Source organism: Rissa tridactyla, chromosome 17, assembly GCF_028500815.1.
Source record: "Rissa tridactyla isolate bRisTri1 chromosome 17, bRisTri1.patW.cur.20221130, whole genome shotgun sequence".
NCBI lineage: Eukaryota > Metazoa > Chordata > Aves > Charadriiformes > Laridae > Rissa > Rissa tridactyla.
The window spans coordinates 4,144,272-4,160,054 of record NC_071482.1 but is presented as its reverse complement, the minus strand read 5'-3'; the positions used below and the strand labels follow the sequence as shown (position 1 = coordinate 4,160,054).

The 15,783-nt window shown below is 46.8% G+C and overlaps 1 protein-coding gene across 2 annotated transcripts in view; it reads right to left on the bottom strand.

Annotated features, from left to right (window-relative positions):
* Positions 1–14,205, bottom strand: part of UBASH3B (ubiquitin associated and SH3 domain containing B) — a 75,968-nt gene extending 61,763 nt beyond the window's left edge. Inside the window, exon 1 of one of the 2 annotated variants that reach the window (XM_054223315.1) lies at positions 13,960–14,205. In XM_054223315.1, coding sequence (XP_054079290.1) covers positions 13,960–14,120 — 161 coding nt within the window. In that variant the 5' untranslated portion in view covers positions 14,121–14,205. The remainder of the gene's footprint in view (positions 1–13,959) is intronic. The other variant, XM_054223316.1, reaches the window with a different exon arrangement.
* Positions 14,206–15,783: the final 1,578 nt, after the last annotated feature.

The window sequence follows — 15,783 nt, the reverse complement described above, 5'->3', positions numbered from 1 at the left end:
TAGCATATCAGGGGCAAGGGCAACATCATGGGCAGCGGGTACAGCCATAATTAGAGCCAAATAATGGAATTGCACATTTCAGAACAAACAGGATGCACATAGACACATAAGAGAAAAAACCTTTTTGATTAACACCCAAGAGGAAATGAAATTAGAGAGACGCTAATCCAGATAACCAAATCGAGCAGTTCTAATGTGGGATGGCAGTTAGCTAATGGTAACAACAGCAGCTAAGGACTATCAGCAAAACTCCACCCTGCACCACAGTATTTAAAAACAAAATTGTTTCAAAGGCCACAAGCTAGCCATGGAGTTACGCACCTGAGTAATCTCAATTGAAACCAATGGAATTATTCATGTGTTTGAACTTGAGCAACACGTTTGAATCCTTTGCCAGATTGGCACCTAAATTCATCCCGGTTTCCTCCTTGAACCTGTGGAAACCTGTGTGGTTCCTCGGAGCGCGCTGTTCAGAGGATGACGTTCCCTCTGCCTGGCGTGCTGCTGCAAAGCTCAGCTTTGCCTTAAACCTCGAAAGCCGCAGGGATGTTTGTATACCAGGCCTTAAACTACTCTTCAGCAGTGGAAACAACTCTGCCCAGACCTTGCAGGGTGTAGACAGGACGCTTCTAGGACTCGCCACTTGTTTTTGTACCAACCACCACCAACAATAACAAAAAAGCCATAGTTTTCAGGAATTTTCATTCCAACTGAAAACTTGTCTCTGCTTTGACGCGTACCTTGAAGCAAAGGCACAATTATCTAGTCACAACATTCAATCCCATTTGCATAATCTCATCTAAATTGTTCAACTGCTTCAAATACTTTTGTGATTAGAAAGATACTCCACAAATAAACTGACTGCATGTTCCTGACACTCAAAACTGATGTGTTGCAAGTAAGGGAAAGATAAAGCAGCATAGAAAAAGGATTCCTTCCTTACCCAACCTAAGAAACCACAAAATTTCATGTCTATTACTGAAATGAAAGTCACATCAAAGGTCCTGTAAGACTTGGGGATATGCTGCAGCAAAATTGAAATAATATTTAGTAGGTGAAAAGTTGAGCTAGACGCCTGAAACAGTATCTAATTTGCACATAAGAGTACATTTTGGTGTTATTTATGGCCTGATGGCAAATCCAAATTACCGAGATCTAAACCCAGTACTGCAAGAGACTCTCTTTGTGTCCTCAGGCGAATACCTTACAGTGCTTTCATGCTTGTTGGGAGGTGTTTAATTTGCAGAGACACTGAGCATCATTTAGCCAAGATTTTCCAAAGTGGTTGCTGACTTCAGGTAATCTGTTTTGGACCTCTGAGAAGGGCTTGGTTTCCAGACGCAGCAAAGCACTCAGGTTTCATAGTTAGTTTCTTTCAGTGAATCAACTCTCATTTGCAAGGAAAAAATCCCCCAAACGTAGCAATACAACTTTCTCCCATGTGCTGCTAAGTAATGTTTTTTGGGTTGGTTTTTTTTTTATTTTGGTGATCTGGGGGAAATCATGCCTTTTTTGTGGTCCATATACAAACCCTGTACCCCATTGCTATCATAGCTCACCCCTTTATATTCCCAGTCTTTAATGTATTTATGCTTGGAAGCCCCTGTGAGACATGGAGTTGCTATCCTCCTCCACCAATGGGCACCTAAAGCCAAAAGAAGGCAGCACCTTGCCCTTGAAGCTGGCTGTGGTGCAAGGAACCGAGGCAGATGTTTCTTCTCTTAAGGCAGCAGCCAATCTGCTGGGCGGGCTGCTCTGCAGCGGCTCTTGCTGCATTACTCGCTTCAGCTTCCTGTTAGATGGGACAAGGTTTTCCAGTGACCTTTAGATGTCAGAAAAGGATGATAAACAAACCCTGGTGACTGTCCTCTCCACTGCCCCCCACTCCCACAGAAGTAAGAGAGGGTGTTAGGTGCTCAGCTTGGGTTGCACGCGCTGGCATACACTGCCCTCATCCCATCCCATATCTGCATAACCCCACTGGCCATCAGGAAGGACTGAAATGACATTTCTGTCACCCTTCTCCCCTAGAACAAGCTGCTGACAGCAAGTATGTGAAATTCTTAAGCTGTTGTACAGGGAAATCCTATGACACCTCAGCAAGCTCCTGGTCCTATGCTCGAAAAGAGGCAGTGGCAGCAGCAACAGCGGGAGAATTTTACCCCCCTTTGTCAATGCAGACTGGTGGAGTGGAGGTGGGGACGGAGTGGAGGGAGGAAGGACCGTTAAGACATGGCAATTCTTTTCCCATGCTAAGGGATCTCTAAGCCTGAAGGAGCCCAGTACCTACTTCCAGATGGTGTTCTGCCAACCTGGCCCCAGGCTCTTTGCAGCCCATTTCTGCATCATCCTAAAAGACCTATTCATTTTTTCCTGCCTGTTGTCACATTTTAGCTGGGCGGCCTTGGCTCTACCCTTTTTAAAGTTCACTTTGCAGCAGATGGGCCTGTCTAAACACCAAGCGCAAGCAAAGAAATCAGCAGCTGGTCACAGGAGTTTCCTAGGAGAACATGAAAAGGATCGCAGCAGGCTGCCCAGCGCCCTTGGTGAGGCTGACTCACACAAGAAGCCTGGCAAGACACGTTTCTTGGGCGTTCAAGTCGCTAAGACACAGCCTAGGCTGAAATCACAGGGGCGATGCCCCAGCAGAAGTTTCTGTGCGATGCACTTTCAGAGGAGTTCAGGGTTGTGCGAATGATGGCTGTCAAATGCTGACAGGCCTATGAGAATCAAACAAAACCCCAGTCAAACCATGCACATCTAATGCACCATTCTCCCCCCAAGTCCTTTGATCCCGATGAGGATCAGCAGCTTTGGGGCAGGAACTGGTGGAAGGTGGAAAGATACATTGACCCCCAAAGTCAGGGTCTTCATAGGGAGTTAATTCCTCTCTCAGGGATGGCACCTGATGAGTGTCTTTGGGAAGCTGGATGATGAAATAGAGAATTCTTATAAAGGCTGACCTTCCCATTTTCAAGTAGAAAATTTTACCCTGAGGAGAAAAGAGGGAACACCATGGGGGAGCAGGTCAGTGAGATTTAAATACCCCCGTACAGCTGGTTTCAGGTTGGTGTAAGAGGTCCCAGTTGTGCAACTCCCCCCCACAGGAGGCTACGCATCAGGGCTAACTCTGAGAAGAAACAGGGTTAAACAGCAGAGACACGGATGCTCATGGAGCACCGAACCTGTAATCACTGTAATATTGGAAAGAAACAGTCTCAGCTGTCCTGTGCCATTCCAGCACAAGCTATCCGCCTGCTGCGGGGTGCGTGCACGATTCAGGTCTCAGTGGACCCATCCTGACCCATCCCCTCCTCAGCCTGCCGCGCTTGGCTGACGCATTTCAGACCCAAAAAATCAGGATAACCTGGGGAGCCAGCTGCACCCGCGCTGCCTGGGAAAACATGGTTACACGCACCAGCTCTGGAAAGCGCTGTGAACCCCGGTGCTCCCTCGGCACACAGCAGCGAGTCGCTGGTTATAAAAGACTCTGTGGCCCCAACAGAAAAATGGCTGTGAATAGGCGAGAAACACCTGAGGTTTATATTTTTCTCCCAGAGGCTTTGGTACTGACTCTTATTTACACACAGGCTCTTTGCATTGCCTGAATGGTGTAAAAAAACTGGGTCTCTAAAGGAAGCTTTCGTAGCAATGAAAGTCGAGTTATTTCTGGGCAAGATCCTCGGCTGGTGTGTATTAGTGTCGCTCCAACAAAGTAAATGGTGCTGGGCTGATTACCGGAGGCTTTGCCCTTTAGAACATGAATGCATTTATGATACAGCTACGCATTGGGAGGGGGTCAAAGAGACCGGAATATACATGTGTCTTGTAAGGTGCAGCTGTAAGTTACATTTATTCCAAGGCTTGTTTTCGTTGCCCATGGACTAGTGTGAATATGAACCAGATCCAGTTCTTGTTTAGTTTGGGATTTCTTTGAACGGTGCCTGGGAGAACTGACTACAACTTATTCATGGGTAATATATTGTGATTTGACACTTGCTAGGACTTGGCAGCTGCTCTCAGAAAGAAATATTGATTGTGAAGAATAAATTCAATATAATAGTGGAACAAGGGAGCAGGACATCATTGACACCGTTTACAGCCTGCAATTCTGGAGCGCCCTTTGTCTCGAGTGGATGACAAATGTTAATTAAGGTGCCCTCTCTGGCATCAAGCGACTTGATGTATTGTCTCATTTTAAATTTTTCTGTCTGTAAAACGGGAATGATACTTATTTCAAAGCCGCTGTTCGTAACAGTGCCATTCTCATGCAGCTGTGAATTTCACCCATCAATCTAACTCACTGTAACTACGGGTAATGACTGGGAGTACAGGATTTTGGAGACAGCGCTGGGATCACTGCCTGTCAGCAGGAGATGATACTGTCTGCTTCCTCATGTGCCCTCTCCCTATCCTCCTCTGTGGAGACAGGTGCTCCTTCTGGCTCCTATTTAGACTACCGGCTCTTGGAGCAGGGATGGTGTTTTCCTTTTCTGTTTGCACAGCCCCCAGCACAACAGGACTGTGGTGCGTAAAAGTCAGGCTTCTACACACTGGTGCCATACAAGGGAAAAACGATACTAGTGCTTCATGTCAGCACAAACTCGGGGCTTGAAATTTGCGTCACGAAACTGATTCAGTCGCTCTCAATAAAATGAGGAACAGCTTAGAAGAAAAACAGTACCACTTTATCTATTCCAGGTATTTCCAATGCCATCTGACGCATCCCCCAGCATGCTGGGTAGAAATGTATCGAACATCTTGATCCCAGCCGTTCAAGAGCAGCACATGCTCAAGGGCTTTGCTGAGTCAGGCCATTAATGAAATTTGTATCATGTAAGAACTTGCTATATTTCATTAGGTAGAGGAGAAAGAAAATAGTCATTTTTACCAATCAGGAGATGAGAAATCTCTCTGAAACACACCCGCCTCTACACTGGCAATTATTTCACAGTCACCGACCACGAATGATTAATTCTGCACTATCATGAACTGCAGAGCCTAGCTAATACTACACGAAAGGCAAAAAAGTGGCACTTGCCTTGCATTTGCTAATAGCAGGGGGGTGATGGGTGTGAGCGAAATACAGTTAAAACCTCTTTCAGTGTCAGGCTATGTAAGGCCAGGGTGTTTATCAGTTACCTGTCTTTGGGTATGTCTCTGCATTTCTGGCACAGAAGACAGATAACCAATGTTTACCCAGGGCTGCTGTTTGCTCAGCCACATGCGTAACCTTTCGCTAGCGTTTCCATGCTCATCTCCTGCTGACAGGGACTGGCCACCAAGGTATTTGTGCTGGCAACGACAGGGGACTTCAGTCCCAAGGACCTGAATCTGGTATCTGGGGAAAGCAAAGACATCAGACGCATCTCCCGTCGCTCATTCTAGGTTCCAGTTTATAATTGCTTGCTTTCTGTTTAAATTTTACGCTGATGTTTAGTGGGTGACAGAAACCACTCAGGTCCTGACAATACCTGTCAGGATATTGTCATATCTGCACGTGCAACTCTGCTCTCCATGCCTGTTTTTATTCTTTTGGGAATCCTTGTGGAAAAAAAGGGAAGGCTGACGCTTCCCAGAGAACAGAGGAGCGATGGCTCCTGCTCCTGAGGTCTGCGAGATCGACATCTCGTAGCTGCATACTGAGCTGTGGGTATTTCGGGAGTACCTTAGAAAGCGCCTCTGGCTGCTGGGACTTGTCAAAGCTTCAGGAGAAATATTGGGAGAGTGGACTTCAAAGGGCAGCACCTGTGTCTTATGAACACAGACAAGAGTTTACAGGATGTCTAAAACACTGTTTATGTAGGTTGTCAGCTGCTTCGTTGCGGTGACTTTAGCAATTCCCTCAACCCATCCTGTTATTTCTTGCTGTTGTTTTTTTTCCCCTCCACTTTACACTGCTCTCTAGATTCAGTCTTTGTGCACGACCTGGCAGTGGAGGATATGGTGAGGAGAGAATAATGCCAAGCAAAGCCGAGGCCTATTCTTTTCAGGTCTGTTTATATAGGGGGTGAGTAAGACACAGGCGCTGCGGCGCACCCCATTGTAATGCACAAAGCCTGCAGCCAGTCTTGGTGATGGAATCCAAAACGCTGTCAGCTGCTAAACTACAGCGCTTTTGATGACTCTGCTTGTTGAGGATAATTAGACTGGTGCAGTACAGACACACACACGGATGTCTCTATTCTTTTTGCAATTGCAGAGCACATGCTGTGAATCCACTATGAGCACCAGTTAAAACCTAGGGCAACGTTTTCAAGTGTGAGCAAGGCTCGGGAGTCTAAGATTCACTTTCAAAGGTGACTTAAAAACGCAAGTCTCATCAGGAGCCAGCAGGGTTAGCACTTGACATTTAAAACCACCAAATTTTTTGTTTTGAAACTTTTGCTCATGATCTTTCAGAAGAGCGGGATTCCCCCCTGACTTCTGTCAGTGTATTTACTCAGGAGGTCCCGAGGGCTGTCAGCACCCTTCGAGCATGGGCTCTTGCGTAGCGAAGTGGCAGCAGTGATCTAGGGGTAAACTCCCAGACTGCTTTCGAAGGAAGTGCTGCAGAATTCTGCAGAAACAGGCCAACAAACTGCCACTGTCACCAAGCCTCTGAGGGGAAGAATAATCAGCATTTTATGCAAACAAGGCTCCATTCAAATAGTCCATGCTGGATATCTGAAATCATGGGTTTCTCCAGCGAGTCTTTGTCTTGAGAATCTCGTCAGTAAATTTAGACTGGCTGCTGACAATAGTATCAGGTCTGTGAAGTGAAGTCTGTGAAGAGACAGAAAAGGAAAAAATAACAGTGATATCTGTACCACTTGGAATCGATATGTAGCTTGAAAGGGAATTGCATACTAAGGATCAAGTTATTAACTCCATGGGTTTTTGACACAGAAGGCACAAAGTACATTTTTTGGGCTCTGCCAGTGACACATGGGGTCTGGGTCGCGCTTTCTGAAGCTCCTCTCCTTCCTCGTGTAGAGGGTAGGATCAAGTTCAGGACCTTTGTTCCAAGACAAAAACATCATCGAAGAGACAGAAGCACAAGCAAATGTTTTCTTGTCACTGTGTCACTTTAATACCAAAACGAGCTAAGTCCTCAGGGACCATCAGGAAACTTTCTGACAGCACTTACAGTGTTTGCCGAAGTTAGATAGCCCTGAAAAACACATCTCAGAAATCCAGGGATTGCCGTCTTCTGGCTGACTTGCCACTGAACCAGGAACTCACTGCTACCAGTGATGCTACTTAGACATTTAAATATGAGATCCCAATGAAGCGCGGTGTGTGAAGGCACTATAAAGGCATAGTTGGTGTTTTTTTTCTCCCCTGAACACGTACAAGCTTGCTTTCTGGGTAGCTAGCACTTAAACAACAAGCATTGCAGTGACTTGCTGAACTTGGCTCTACTGTCAGCAATCTTTGTATAGGGATGCTCGGTCCTTAAACAATTTTCTCGATGTTTGTGGCAGAAGCATTTCCTTTGTCGATATCAGACCTGAATAGCTGATTGTTCCACTTCTCCCAAATATCAGATATGATTAATGGCAGTTCTGTATACAGTATCCTGAATCACTGAGGTAATACAGAGTTTTACTGCTGCCATTATCATTCTAGAGTGTGATCTTATCATAGGAATGACTTCTTCAGCCTCTGATAAGAGAAGGTCTCTCTCCATTTGAAGTTTTTATACAATGACATGGAAATAGATGTTCTACTTAGACTAGATATCTAAGTCTTGTGATTAAGCTACTAGGCTGAAACTGTACAGATTTAGGTGCCAGTGCCAGCCTAACTACAGATTTGATTCATATATCTAAGCTTCTCTGTGCCTCAGTTTCCAGACTATGCAGTGGAAATAAAAAGCCCTCTATGTTTTATCACTTTAGATCTTTAATGTAAGGAACTATCTGATAGAGATCTCCCCCACACCAAACACAATGGAGCCGCTGGCACGTAACAGTCTGAATAATGCAGTAATCATCTCTCAGTCCCACAGCAGAAATCTGTAAATGTAAAAAAATGTAAAATGTAAAAAAATGTAAAATGTAAAATTTTGTAAAAAGCCAATGTAAAAAAAATAATCCGTAAGCAGAGCAGCCACGGGACTCAGTCCCAAATGTATGTTTGCTCAACTGCCTTTCTCCAGTGCACCTTCCTGGCAGCTGCTAACTCAATTGCAGTATCCATGTTCCACGGCGCAGTGCAGACCTGTTGGAGCCCTTCCAGCACAGATGTACAAAATTGTTCAGAGGCCTCAGTGCTGAACCCAGGAATTGCAATACATGAACTAGACCAGTTAATTGCTCAAACTGTTGCTTAAGTTACAATGCAGACTCTCATCCGTTAAACCCCACCGTGGGCAAAGAGCTGCCTGCCCCACCACTTCTCACCAAAGCTTTCACAGGCACATAGAAAAGGGAGGGTCACAGTAGGGGAAGCAGGTCTTGTCCAAGTGATCTGCCAAAGGATTCACTTCCAGCAAGTTCTTCCTCTTGTACTCTTCGTAGAGTGTAAATAGGTCACAAACACTTCCTACGAAGCTCCTACTTAAAAATGTCCATCGGTCTGACGGCTGATATGCAGTACTGGAAATGGAAGTATTTTGGTTAGATGGTTTCTCCACTGCATGATCCAGTGGCTCTATCCAAGCCTGAAACCCACTGTCTTCAGTCATGGGCACAGACAGATCATTAAGGGAAGCTTTTGCTAAGCCCCTGTGGCTACACCACCTGGAATTTCTATTTGGTAGCTGAAGATTTCCTCCAGTGCTGTTAACAAACTTGGAAATCCACTTTCAGCGTAGCCCTCTGAACTGCTGCTTCTAGAAACATTTCTATCCATCAGCTTCTTCACTTGGGATGGGGTTTCCCTCCCCGCACCAGGCCAACACAAGTCACTGAATCATGAAAACCTTTCTAAAGCTTGAGGAGCTTAAGTGGGACTTAGGGGATGCCTACGCTTTGGGCTGGTCCTTTGTAGTAGGATGAATTTCAACCAAGAGTATTTGCAGAAAACTAATACCCTGAAGGCAAGGCCGTGAAGGAACAGAAACCACTTCAAAATTGAAAGATTATCTGCAGCACTTTTTTTCCGTGCAGTATTTTCCCAAACCCAGCTCAAACCCTAGAGGAATGAGAGACTTCACAGCCTTTCTGTGCTGAAGTACTGCTATGTTGCTAAGTCTGTTACTAGGCAAAACATGTTTTAGCAGCCTCGAAAACATTTTCAAAACACAAGAGAAGATTTTACTGTTTGTAAACTGGATCTGAGCTTCTTTTCTTTGAGAATAATGAAACTCTTAATACTCCTAAATTCTCATAGTTACTGAGAAAGCAAATCAAAATCAGGCTGGCTTGGTTCTATTCAGGACCAGGGGAAATGCGGTACGGCTTTGTGAATTAACTTCTCTTCATGCCCACGAACACAGAGTTAAACCCAGGTGGTCTTTTGTGGGAGGGAGGAAGGAGGAAATGTGTAGCATAGGGGAAGCAGTGAAGTTGATTCATGGTAAAACGTATAATATTCCTGTCTATCCCATTTTTATGAGGGGGAAGTGTTTGCAATTATGTCTAGCGTCAGCAGATTCACCCAGGAGCACAGCATTACGCACTGAACCAGCATTATGACCTGTCTGTAGAAGATGGTCCTCCTTTTTCAGGCTGAGATGATGGGAAGGAACATCAGTTTAGTTTTGGAAAGCTTTGCCACCTTAGTCAAGAACAGCGCTCATCTCTTAGGCTTATCACACACAGCATGGCATTCAAAAAAGCACGATGCCTCTAATAAAAGTGTTCTGTTTATGGACAGTGATTTACCTGGTTTGAGTAATGACAGAGGCCAGAGAATTATCTTAATTTTTCTATGTCTGGATCTCTTATAAAACAGTACCTCAGGGCTGTGGCTTTAATTCAGAATTGTATACAGAAACTCAAGTAATGTTTTAAATTTTATATATTTACATATTCATGAACATATACACACCCAGAATTACAACAAAGAAAGGAGGATTTTGTTCTCAAAGTAGAATTTTAACTTTCTGGTTTTGAGGATGTTTTGGAGGAGTTTAAATTCTGGCATGAAACTTTTAAAACTGAATCCCTGAACTTGCAGATTCTGGAGCCACACTGATTTGTGTGCAGGCTAGAGGATTTCAACTGCTTATCCCTATGTTAGTTCCAACAACTTTAGTTTGGTCAAAGGCCTTCTTCCATCCTGAAAAAAACAGTCCATCACTAAATATTCCTATGTTTAGCATTTTACAGAGATACATGTTATGCACAGATTTTTTAAATTGCTTGTATATGTATAATGGTTTTAAGTGATCCCCTGTGTTTTCCATGGCCTGTGAGCTACGTTGTGCTTCCCCTTCCATTTACTCTCAGGAAGACTATCAACCCCTTTATAGGGATGATCACACAAGAATGAGAGGTGCTGTCAGTCAGATTAGATGTGCGGGTGCAACCACTGCCAAGACGAGGTACAGTATTTTGGGACAACTGGGAAGTAATAATTGCGCAAAATCTTTTTCTAGATGAAGCCTGTTCTTGTCTGTAGGTTCTTGAGACACTGGGGATCTGGTTAGACTTTTGTGTGACCCCGGGTAAAATGTTTCTCTTGGTGCCCAAATTGCAAAATGGCAATTGTAATATTGCCTTTGCCTTCCTTATTTAAATCAGAAACTACTTGGGATAAAGACAGCCTCCTGCTGCATGACTAGACAGTACGTAATATAATGGGCTAATTGCAAAATAAAGAAAATAATGGTTGCGTGCTGACAAAAAAAACCAAACCAAAACAAAATAGAACAGCTCTTCACGGTCATAGTCCAAAGTGATGACATACTACAGTGACATACTACAGCAATTGCCAGCCACAGGTAAATGCATCCAAAGGTGGTTTGTACATCGCTGCATCACCACGTAATTTAGAGTAGCCCAGCTGAATTGAAGCTGTCACTGGGAAGGAGGAAAAGAGGCAGACAGACGTCTGTCCAGGAGCACACAGCAGAGCTGCTTTTCTACCTGTGCTGAGAAGGACTTAGTGGGGGATTGGGGAAAACCTCCAGGGTCTCAGGCTGTGTGATGGGACACTGATGTCAGTGGAGCTCGGTTAATTTCAATACCTGTTCTCAATCTTACCTTAGTTCAGAAAGGAAGGATATATCCTTCTTTGACGGACCTTTTATCCCCGGTCCCCATAAACCACATGCAAGATGGACAAATAAAGGCTTATTTAATAACGCCTTGATTTGAATAAAGATCCGTGGCAGTTTTGCACTTGATACATGAAGCATAAATGCCTATGACATCCTCTCTTGGTTTCAGCCTGTCTCATGCTATTTTCTACCTTTACCCGAGCTAGTCTTCACTAACCATCCAGTAGTACTTGGGAATCATATTTAGTCTTTCACCTTTGATTATTTTAGCATACATAGTGTGGAAGTGTCTTGCCCAAAGTCACACAGAACCAGGAAAATAAAATGAACACAAGAATCCTCAGCTCCTGTCAGCAGCGCAAGCCCAGGATCATCCTGGCCATTTGAGCTCTTATTGCTGTTATAAACTGTAAGCATGGATAAATATTATCAAATAATTAATGATTTCTGTTTTGAAGAGACAGAAGCTGACCTGTCCATTGGTAGGGGTGCGAGGCACGTGAAGTTACTCGAACTGAATTAGAAGATGAAAGCTAGGCAATGTGAGTACTCCCCAGGATCTCGGTACTGTCTCAATACCACATCTGAAAACAGCACTCGTGATCTTCAGGGTAGCTCCTGTGTCTCTTACCCTGGCTTCAACAGTCTTCTCCGTCCCCTGCCCCAATTAATCCCCCTGGCTCTGACAAGAAGCTGGGAGGCCACTGGTGCCAACAGCGATGGCATTTTGTGACATGCCTGACAGACTAGTCTGACAACTCGGAGCTTTGTTTTGCATAAGCCATCCAAACAGATGGTCACCACTTTTTAAGTATCAGCCTGGCTTGTATTTGTACGCAGGATCTACAGGCACAGATCTGAAATCTCCTGTTTCGCTGAAATCTCTGTCTCTTGTTGTAACTGTGGCTTTGGGGTAGAAAACAGGAGTTGGAGAGTTTTGGGAGAAGACTCAGAAGGGCTTTACTCTAAGGCTACTTCTCAATAACATCTTTGGGAGACAGAGTGTTTTCACCTCCTTGGTGACTCTGTGACCTCTTTCCTTCACACTTGCAGAGTAATATGCCGTGAGTTGAAAATTAGCTCCTGGGAAGCAGTGACCTTTAGGGAATGTCCTTTTGCTATGCAGTCCTGTCTCTCACGCTTCCGAACCTGTGTGCCGTTCCTTAGTGTGCCCTTGGTGTCAGTACTTAGGGTTTGGGCTTGTTTCTGTTTTTCCTTCTTATCTCAATCTTAATGATGAATTATTTGTAGTATTTCCAGCAGGCTGGAATAGAGGCAGTAACTGGTACCTCAGATTGGGAAAGTGGTCCCCCTCCCAGCAGACAGCTGAAGTGTCAAACAGGGTTATATTATATCACAGTATTTTGAATTTAGAACCAAGACAGTTTTAAACATCTGGCTGGTTATATTTGTTATAAGTACTCCTTGCCGTTGGGGATATTTTACCTCTTTCTGTGGCTTGCTCTCTGTGTTTAACGTTCCCTGTCTTGTATGATGAAGCTTTGGGTCCATTTTTGTCAAATGTTAGCATTTTCTTGGGCAAGAATGTGAACGATAGACATAGTTCCTCGGCTAATGGTTAGGCAAGACCAGGGCTGACTGTTAGCCTTGATGGCATTGTTGTACAGGTAATAACTAGTTTCATTCATAGTATCAAGCTGCTTTTTTCTCTAGCTACACTGAAAGCTGCACGTCTGTTTTTCCAAACGTGCAGCGCATGCAGTCACCGGTCTCCTACTATCTCCGTTTGCAGGCATTGTATATAAATGCTATATGTTGATTTCGGTAGATAACTATAGATCACTGACAGACATGAGGAGCGTAAGTAGGACAATGGAATACACACTAGATTTTCTGTATGTGCTAGTGGATCCAAGGGAACCTCATGAATCCACAGATGACATACGTCCCTAAAACTGCATGTGTATACCTCTACGTTTATAAAAAATTGCACAAAGCCAGGCTGCAAAACCACTGAGTTCTGATTGGTATCAACAGCAAAAGTAAAACTTAAGCAGATCAAGGAATCATCCAAATCGCCGCTGGTTTAATTTGCATCCTGAAGCGCACAGTCCCACTTCAGGAGCCACTATGTTTAAAACTGTGAGAGTCATTATGAAGTTATCATTAGGTTGCTGCCTAATTAATTTAAAGCATAAGCACATGCAGGGAGATTACACCAGGGCATTGCTAAACTGGGCAAGAAAAACCTACCACTTTGGACTACGGAAATTTTCTTCTATAGCTCCGTTCCTTTTTTGGTTTACTTGTACATGGATTAAAGAAAATCTCCCGGGTGACCGAGTTAGCCACAGCAATTGCGCCAAAGGGCTCCTTATTTTCAAAGCACAGGGCTTTGATTTCAGCTGGGGGTGCAAAAATTTGCCTCCCTGCCGATCCCAAACTTTGCAGCGATGCTTGCCGGGCGGTGCAGGCGGGATGCTCCGAGGCCCTTCAGCACCGGCGGGCGGCGGGGACGGCACCTGCCGCACCCCCCCAGCCACCTCCCTCGGTCCCCCCCGGGAGCCGGGGTGACAGCGCTCCTGCCTGGTTGCTGTGGCCGACGAGGGATGCGACCCGCAGCATCCCTCGGCCCGTACAGCATCCCCGGGCCGCTCCGGGAGCGCATCCCCCCGCTGGCCGGCATCCCCTCCCGCAGCTCGGCGCCGCGCCGCCCGCCTGTGGCGGTCTGGAGCAGCGAAGCAGAAAGGCGCCCGTCGCTTCTCGCCGCCGTAAAACGAAAGGGGGGGGTGTTGGAGGGGGGGGGGAAGAGCCGCGGGGAAAAAGGGGCCGTGCAGGCGACTTACGCCCGGGCTTTGGGGAAGCCCATTGACAGCAGGATCTCCAGCGACGAGCCATGTTTGATGGTTCCCGCGCGGTGCTGCCGGTTCCGCCGGGGGATGACTTTGCTGTAGAGCTCCTCTTTGGCAGCCATGGCGTGCGGTGCGGGCTGCCCGCGCTGGGCCATCCTCACGCAGCCATCGCCGCCCGCGCAGGGCCATGCACAACCCGCCGGGGGCCGGGGCAGGGCCCCCCCGCCGCCCCCGGGCCGCCCCGCCGCGCCCACCCGCGGCCCCGCCACACGTGCGCGCCCCGCGCAGCCCACGCTGCTGCTGCTGCCGCCGCCGCCGCCACCGGCGACTTCGCGAAAGGCTCGGCGGGCGGCGAGGAGAAGCCGCGGCCCCGCAGCAGCCCGCCCCCGCTCTTAAAGCCGCCTCCGGGAGGGCGGGTGCAGCCCCGGCCGGCAGCCAAGCCCCACGGCGTCCACGGGGGATCGGGGCGTGGGACTTTTGGAGGGGGGGAGTTGGGGGGGTGTCCCGGTGCCCAGCCGCCGCGGGAGCTGCTCTGGGGCTGCCCCACAGGGAGCGGGGGGATGCGCTGAGCAGGGCCACGGCTGGAGCTGGCAGGAGAAATGAAGGCTTACTTTAAAAAACAAAAGCACGTGCACAATTATTTTGGTTTTTGACTTAGTTTGGGTGGGGTTTTTTTGAGAAAAAGCTCTGTGTGATAGTGACCTGACCACGCAGGGGAGAGAGCAAAGGGGAGGTAGGGTGCTCTGCATGATAACGCTGGGACTTCTTCACTCTGAGGGCGGTGAGCCCCTGGCCCAGGCTGCCCGGAGAAGCTGAGGCTGCCCCATCCCTGGAGGGGTTCAAGGCCAGGTTGGACGGGGCTTTGAGCAACCCGGTCTGGTGGGAGCTGTCCCTGCCCAGGGCAGGGGGGTTGGACTAGATGATCTTCAGCGTCCCTTCCAACCCAAACCATTCTATGATGGTGTCAGGGGCTGCTTCATCCGCCACTTTGATGTGGTAGCACTAGTGGTTAAAGTAGGTGTAGTTAGAGGCGAAGGAGTTGCGCTCCAAAATTTCCACCTCAATCTTGTATTTCTACATCCTTCTCGTCCCTCTCCAGGCCGTCACTTGGAATCAATGGCCTCAGAGCCTGTCGGTTGCAGGGCAGGGACTGCCCTACCCAGTGTAAGGTCTGCTGTGACACACAGCTCTGCTCCTCTCCCCTGCTTCCTTCCCACGCAAAAGCTCCATGTTCCTATGCTGCTTTCTTCCTAGTTGTATTTCAGTTCAGACTTCAGTTTGGTATGTTTGGGGTGTAGATGTGGCCTCCTCCTTCTCTATCTTTTTTCTGACATCCCCTTCTCCCCTCCTTCAGCACACACCCCACAGCCTCCCTGCTTTCCCCTTCACTTTTAAAGACGAGCAGATACCACTACTGATGTCCCCAGAGTGGGCCCAGCTCACAGGGCTGTGGAGAACAGCATGAAATTACAACCCTGCAAATAAATAAAAGCCATTAAGAGACATTTTTTAAAAATACAATAGTTTATGTTGGGGAAGGAAAGCAATGTTGGCAACGACAAATGTATCACTACAGTTATTATTACAAGCATTAGGGAAAACAAACAGCCCATTTCCATTTTGTTGTATCAATGAAGCCAGAGATGGGAAAAAATCCCCTCCCAGCTATCTGCTTATTCCCCTCCCGTGCCAGTTTATTTTCAGCCGCTTTATCCAAAGGCGTGATGAGAAGCGGCCACATGCTGCAGTCAGCGCTCCCGTACCACACTGGGGTCTGTGTTCCCACAGGGACAACAGCCCGGCAAGTCATCCTCACTC